The 8,091-nt window shown below is 39.5% G+C and overlaps 1 protein-coding gene across 1 annotated transcript; it reads left to right on the top strand.

Annotated features, from left to right (window-relative positions):
* Positions 1-5,781: 5,781 nt before the first annotated feature.
* Positions 5,782-7,782, top strand: LOC140850850 (AAA-ATPase At3g28580-like). The gene has a single exon (XM_073252111.1). It carries the CDS (start codon positions 5,815-5,817, stop codon positions 7,345-7,347), a length of 1,533 nt encoding a protein of 510 aa, XP_073108212.1. The 5' UTR covers positions 5,782-5,814; the 3' UTR covers positions 7,348-7,782.
* The last annotated feature ends 309 nt before the right edge of the window (positions 7,783-8,091 follow it).

The raw sequence follows: 8,091 nt of genomic DNA, 5'->3' as shown, positions 1-8,091 counted from the left end.
CATTCGATACTCGCACCCTTGGTTGCATGGCTGCAATTACAATAGAAGTCAGTACAACTCAACAAATAAAAAATAAATAAAGTCTGAAATAACCGATCGATTACACTATACCTAGACGGGCAATCAAACTAAGGCTGACGTCATAAACGGCATGTTCGGTCATAAGCTCCTTCTGTGTCGGGATCACCATATCTTTCAGCCGATGAAAGTCCTCTCGATCGTCGACTTCTACTCGGCTGTTGTCGTTGGGATCGGTTCGTGGATTGCCCCAACAGAAAGGAAAACCCCAAGGAAGGATAAAAGCAAAGAAGAATTGATTCTTTCATTTATGAATGGACGATGGAAGATCAGTAATAAAGAAAAGACCTTTTCGGAGGTTGAAGAACCACCATCCTCGGGCATTCGGATGAGGTCGGAGGATAAAGAAAACTCGAAAAAGAGAAGGACGTGGTTCAGTCGGTAGCAACTGACATAATAAGGCAAAACTAATTATCAGTCGGATCGAATTCGGGGCTAGCCGAGCCGAACAAAGTCCGTAGTAATTCAAAATATTACAGACAAATTTTAAAATCAAAAATCGAAGACTCGTCGAAGATCTTCGACATAGAATGCCACTTGGCCCGAAGGAGGGATATTCACCCGACCATCGACTCCAGGGGCGAAAAGCTGAAACTGCTTTGGGATACAATACTATTTTCGGAGAGCTCGCTCGATTTAGCTTTGAAAGTGAAGAAACCTCCACCTTCGGAGCCGATTGGGATTCATCAGTCGGATTCTCCGACCGACTGTCCCGAGAAGGAGAAGTCCTAGCCATAAGAGACAAAACTCTAAAGAAGGCGGAGATTCTAAAGGAAAAGGGACTCAAGGAGTGACAAGAATTTGATCTGAAAAAGATGGGAATAACAACTTCAGACGCTGGGGCGACCATCCGGCAGAGTTTCAGTATCAAGAAAGATAAAATGAAAAGTAGAAGTTTGGTTGAGAACGATCCTATATATATAGGATCCCTCAATAGCCGAGATAAAGACGATCGAATCGAAGATTTATCAGATGATGATACGTGGCAATATCTGGACCGACCATTAATTAGATGGTTCGATGCATCTACCTCAGATCGAGCCACGTCATCCTAATCTGCGTAAACAGATCCGACCCAATAACATTCAGACACGTGGCACAAATCTACTTATCAGAATCATATCGTTCGATGCCGAATCGACTTCCCAAAACGACGTTTGATACTAACAATTGATACCAAATTATCCGTTCAGTATGACAGTTTAAAAATGACTGTACCCACCAAACGACAAAGCAGCCGATCACCTATATCTCGGAGAAAGCAGCATCAAAATCGAGGTTCAATGTGACAGAAATAACTTTCTTCATCCAATATGATGAACACGTGACAATATATACGTCGGTTCACCTTGGACTTGGGAGTGGGAGGCAACTGTTGGGGTAAACCGACCGACCCCGATTTTGATCGTCACGACTCCGATTGTGCATCGACTGATCATGTGGTTCCGACTCTTCATCGACCGACTGAGTGAACTGCACTGACTTATTGTCGGCTGACCGACTAATATCAACTGACCGACTAATGATTCGACTACTACCGATCGATAGTAAACGATTTAGACCGTCGGCATAACAGAACTACTAACCAACGGTCATCATAGAGTCGACCGACATATAGTCGGTTCTACCAACATATGGCTGCTAATCTGCTCAACATACCATAATCATCACAAATGGTTATCAACTACGTGTCACGGCTATTAAGGAGAATTAATGCCCCATTAATTTATATTTATGATCCAATAATTTAGCACCATAAAAAGTGGGATCACGTGCTCGACAGTTACACCAGAATAATCTATAAAAAGGAGATAAGTGAGCAGTACGGGTAAGCGAGCTCGGAGTCAGAACTTTGGTACTTTCTATATTCAAAAATTACTGTTCACCAACTTTCTTCTTTGACTTAAGTATCGAAGGATCTCTATCGAATATCAATTCGATCCATGTGGATACTGTCTTATAAATTTTTATTTTTGATATAGATGATGGAGAGTTAGCCGCAACATAAATTAAATTTAAAATGATTATGAGATGAGAGAGCTGTGCAAATAAAACCTAATTAGTTCGTACCATCTTTTCCGATATCTGCAAGCCGTTTTCAGCGCACCGTGCATGCGACAAACATCTAATATAAAAAGTTCGAGCACAAAAATAATTGAATCTCACAATCAAAGACTTGATTCCGTGCTGTCCATTATTAACATGAATATAATGTACTGTTGGCATGTCGCCGGGAACTTCGAGAATATCACCAACCTGGCTGTGATAAGCAGATTCTGCCCATGAACAAATCACAAAATACAAAAGGCAACGCACTATCGCATACTGAGACGTGATACGGATGGAAAGAATATGGGAAGGAAATCCTTGACACATCATCTTCTGATACTCCAACTGTGATGCACCCAAGTATGATACCTAATCGGCTCCAAACCGACTATCTCAATCGAAGAAAGGCTGCAACACAAGTCGTGCTTGTTCTTCTTCCGCCAATTAGTCCACAGACAATACAATCTAGTCACCTTCCTATTAATTTCAATTGGAATTTTGTGTAGTCCAAAGACTTGCAAAGGACCAAGTGGACGGTAGATCAAGTGCTACAATACTTAATCGGCTTCAAACCAACTATCTCAACCGAAGAAAGGCCGCAACACAAGTGGTGCTTATTCTTCTTCCTCCTATTAGTCTACAGACAATACAATTTAGTTGGCCTTCCTGTCAATTTTAATTGGAATTTTTATGTAGTCCAAAGACTTGCAAAGGAGCAAGTGGTCGGTAGATCAAGTGCTACGGTATTTAATCGGCTCCAAATCGACAATCTCAACTGAAGAAAGGCCGCAACACAAGTCGTACTTGTTCTTCTTCCTCCAATTAGTCCACAGACAATACAATCTAGTTGGCCTTCCTGTCAATTTCAATTAGAATTTTTGTGTAGTCCAAAAACTTGCAAAGGAGCAAGTGGTCGGTAGTCCAAAAACTTGCAAAGGAGCAAGTGGTCGGTAGATCAAGTGCTAGTATCTGTTCTCATCAGACGCTGTTTCTGGACTCGGCATCTTTACGTGTATGCCAAAGGAGACTTGTATTTACGGAGGGACAGGGCAGCTGTGGCCTTTGAATCTCCACATAAATACCTCGGCGACGCGGCCGCCCTATCTCTCAAGGATGAAAATGATATGCATGTTATCTATTCAAATTTATTTTTTATTTAAATTAATTTAAATAAAAATAAAAATTTAAAAATTTAATTAATATTTATATCTATATATATATTTATTAAAAAAATAAATATAATTATGAATAGATAACTATCCAATCTGTATCCAAATCTATATATAATCCTATATAATTTTATATAATATTTATTAATATTTAATAAAAAATACATAGTCGCATAACAATATTATTAACTTGATTTATTATCTATTTAGTAATTTTTTTTAATTTTATAGTCATAAAATTTAATTATCTTAATTATATCTATAATTATAACTATATTTTTCATATTCGAATAATATACGCATCTATTTAAAATAAATATAAATATAAATTTTTAAATTTGAATAATATCTGTATCTATATTTATATCCATCAGATAAAATAAATATAGATATGAATATATTTATATCCGATCTGTATCCGATTCGATTTCAATTTATTGTCTCTTCATCCATCTTAAAATTTTTATAATAAAATTTTTGTACATCCCCCTTTTGATGGTATCATTTTGAGGTCGTCAATAACGAGAAATAGAAATTCAATTGATAAAAGCACATCTCAGTATTTTAGGATTGATTTTTTTTTTTTTTTTGGGAACTGAATGTATCCATAAGAAACGCACTCCTAAATTACTTATTTATATTTTAATAAAAAAACATACGTACGACGAATATGTTCTTGGATTACGTTTTTTATTTTATGAAATATATTAAAAAAAAATTTAATATTTACCTACTAGGCGTCTTGGCATCCGAGCTCCATTGCAACTACCGATTGACGGCATTAAAGGCAAAAATATTTATCGCTAATTGAATATTAGGCCTTGCGGAATTTGAACAGATTTACTAATTCAATATGCAATAGGATCCTCGTATTACCCTCTAAGAAAACAGAAACCCCATTTCAGTCGTTTCAAAGATGAACCACTTATTTTAGTAATGACTATTTAAATAAATTATTAGTATGTGACTATTATTTTGTTATAAAGATAGGTAGGCCAATGAACAAAATAAAATTAATATCAGATTTGGAATTTTAGCTATTATATTTATCAAATTATTTAACTCGTATATTTCTATACAATAAAGTCAAATTAGATGACACAAAATGAAAAATATAGTTTCCATTGAATTTGTTTAATTTTTCTCACCAATGCCAATAATCTTTTTCACCTTTGTCTGCTTTTTTTTTCATCTTGAGCAAGGATTAGGTAGGAGAAGGAAAATAGCTAGGAGTTAAGATTTCAGCACTCTTTTCAACTAAGATGAAAAATAGAGTATTTTGCATAAAGAATGTTTTGATTGTAATTATATTTTTGCCTAAAAAAAACTCATGTAGCAAGATACCATCCAAATTTTAATATAATAGCAGTTTTTGTAAAACATTATCTCAAACAAACATTAATATAATATTTAATGTTTCAGTATAACTATAACTTCTGCTTATCATTATATTTTTATATACCTATAATCAACTCAGACAAATATTTTGGAATTTTGGCAATGATAGGCTCCAAGCTTGAGCTAAGGGGTGATGGTCGAAAGGAAACCTTTGGTGGCTAGGCAATCAAGGTAATTGAGGGATAATTTGAGATGGAGAGGAAATGGGGGAAAGAGCTTAGGAGTTCCAGGATTTTGTCTCTTTTTATTTAGGTCAAGATTAGAAAGTATCTATCTCTTGATGACATCCAACAAGACCTTATATCAATAGATAGGATGTGTGAGATCTTATATGCGAAATAATAGTATATGTGAAAGGAGGTGCTTTCCTCTGGATTTCCAAAGATCTATCATTTCAAGATTGATAAAAAAAGAAATATACGGTGAATTTTGGTGGCACATCCCAAGTGTCTATATGGATAAGTACTTGATCTCGATCTTCTTGACTACAACTTCATTGATACGATCTTGTATTAAAATTATAATATATATTTTTTTAAATATTATGATAGATATTAATCAATAACTATAGTATTTATTTAAAATTTATTATTTTATATTAATGATTATAATAATTTTTTTGTATATATTTTTTTAAATTTTATAGTATAGTAAGAAATAATATCTTCTATCATATACATCAATGTGGTCGTACATCGTATGGATGATGATTGAAGTCCAAGTAAAGGAGATGAAGCGATTTAAGGTGATTGGTGTGGTACAGGGTCACGAGATACGCACGGTGAAAGGTATAACTTCCCCCACGCAGACGAAGTTTCTTTGTAGTTAAGCAAGTGAAGTCAACAGCCACTCAAACTGTGTGGTTAATGGAGGTTCGGGTTGTATCTTTGGCGCGAAGGTATGATTTATGATTTTTCTATGATGTACACCGTTGGATGAAAAGGAAGTTCGAGTGCTTTGAGAGCTGCGCTAGGCATGATCCAACGGTTGACTTAAGAAAAACAAAATGAATCGTTCTTTGGCACGAAAGATACAACCCGATCGCCCCTTTTCACACCACTATAAATACCCAATCGGCTTCGTCCCAGACTCCCAGTCCAGAGAAGAGATTGGGAGAGAGATGGTTGAGAAATGGGCAATCCTCGGCAACACCCTCACCGGCCTCCTGATCCTCTGGACGGTCATCCGCCAATACTTCCCCTTCCACCCTGAAACCATCCTCATCAAATACATCCGCAAGCTCACATCCTTCATCTACCCCTACGTCCATATAGAAATCCCAGAGGACACCGACGAGTACCTGAAGCGCAGCGAGGCCTACGCCGCCATCGCGGCCTATCTCAGCGCCTCTTGCTCGCAGCGCGCCCATAGCCTCAGGGCCGAATTCGACAAGGACAGCACCAAACCAGTCCTCAGCATGGACGACCATGAGGAGGTCACCGACGAATTCGAGGGCACCACGTTTTGGTGGTCCTCCTCCAAGTCCACCCGTCAGGCCCAGGTACTCTGGTACCCCACTCAAGAAGAGAAGAGGTCCTACAGGCTCACCTTCCACAAAAGTAACCGCCAGCTCGTCCTCGATTCCTATCTCACCCACGTATTGAAAGAGGGGCGCGAGGTCGGTATCCGGAACCGGAGGCGGAAGCTTTACTGCAACAACCCCAGCAGCAATTGGGGTGGCTACAGGAGCAAGGTGTGGAACCATGTGGCGTTCGAGCACCCCTCCAGCTTCGACACCCTCGCCATGGACCCCGGGAAGAAGCGGGAGATCATGAAGGATCTCGACACGTTCCGCGAGGGGAAGGACTACTACGCCAAGATCGGCAAGGCCTGGAAGAGGGGATACCTCCTCTACGGCCCGCCCGGCACCGGAAAGTCCTCGATGATCTCTGCGATGGCTAATTTCCTGGATTACGACGTTTACGACCTGGAGCTGACGACCGTCAAGAACAACGTCGAGCTGCGGAAGCTCTTCATCGAGACGACGAGCAAGTCCATCATAGTCATCGAGGACATCGACTGCTCGCTGGATCTCACCGGGAAGAGGAAGCAGAAAAGCAAGAAGGAGGAAGATAAGAGCGAAGAGAAGAAGAATCTGCCGCCAGGCCCAGAAGAGGAGGAGGAGAGCAAGGTGACTCTATCCGGGCTTCTCAACTTCATCGACGGGCTCTGGTCGGCCTGTGGTGGCGAGAGGCTGATCGTGTTCACGACCAACCACATAGAGAAGCTGGATCCGGCGTTGATCAGGAGGGGACGGATGGACAAGCACATCGAGATGTCGTACTGCTGCTTCGAGGCATTCCAGGTGCTGGCCAAGAACTATCTGGACGTCGACTCGCACCCTCTATTCGGCGCCATTCGGGACCTGATGGAGGAGGTGAAGATTACCCCGGCGGACGTGGCGGAGAACCTGATGCCGAAGTCAGTCGACGAGGATGCAGGCTCGTGTCTTGAGAATTTGATCCTGGCCATGAACAAAGCCAAGGAGGAGGAAGCATCCAAACAAGCTCAGGCCAGTATTGAGGAAATTGTGGAGAGGGAGGAGAAGAATGGAGCTAAGGAGGAGGAAACATCCACACATCCTATGTGCAATGGAGAGAAGATGGACGGGGAGAAGAAGAGTACCGGAAGTAGAGCCAATGGGGTTCAGTAGGAACTTCTGCGGAAAAAGTCGTGGGTTCTTATTAGCATAATTTTACGCATCGCAGGATAACCTATACCAGCTTTTATATATATATATATATATATAGCTCTGATCCTCTACTATGCAACGCATGAAGCGGTGCCCAGCACATCATTCATCGTGCGATGGATAGTCACGTGCGGATTCACGCTCATGGCATGTGGCCGTACATGACCGTTCATCGCACGATGGATGGGGTGCGCTATGCATCGCATGGTGCGGTAAAAGATTCACGCAGATATATATTTTCTATTAAGATAATCCTATATCAATCGTAATATTTTCTTTCGTTGGTGTAATTCTGTGTTAGCCCATAATATTTTTCTTATGTGGAGTCTATAGCAAATAAAACTCATGAGATGTATTAAATGTGATGGGATAGAAATATATAGTATCTTTTCTCTATCTTTTTCTCTGATTTTTTTTTTCTTTTACAAATATTTTAACGTACAAATCCAAATTGATCATGTGATCTGCTACCGTTATCTTTTCTAGCTTTGCTATAATTGTAGTTCATATTTAGAAGTCTTAAAGATTCCTGTTGCCTATCCATCAATACCTATTTTTTAGTGAATCAACATCCAAAGATCTTCTATTTTTCAGTAGATCCATTCTATTTTCCCACAGATCCTTTATTTTCTAATGAATCAACATATCCCAAGTTCATTGTTAGATTTATAGATCTTTTGTTTCTCGATAGATTAATACCTAAAG

This window comes from Elaeis guineensis, chromosome 2 (assembly GCF_000442705.2).
Source record: "Elaeis guineensis isolate ETL-2024a chromosome 2, EG11, whole genome shotgun sequence".
Lineage (NCBI taxonomy): Eukaryota > Viridiplantae > Streptophyta > Magnoliopsida > Arecales > Arecaceae > Elaeis > Elaeis guineensis.
This window is presented reverse-complemented; position numbering and strand designations above follow the sequence as displayed.

Excerpts from the sequence above, each read along its gene's own strand:
- LOC140850850 (XM_073252111.1), top strand. The coding sequence starts at position 5,815 with ATGGTTGAGAAATGGGCAATCCTCGGCAACACCCTCACCGGCCTCCTG.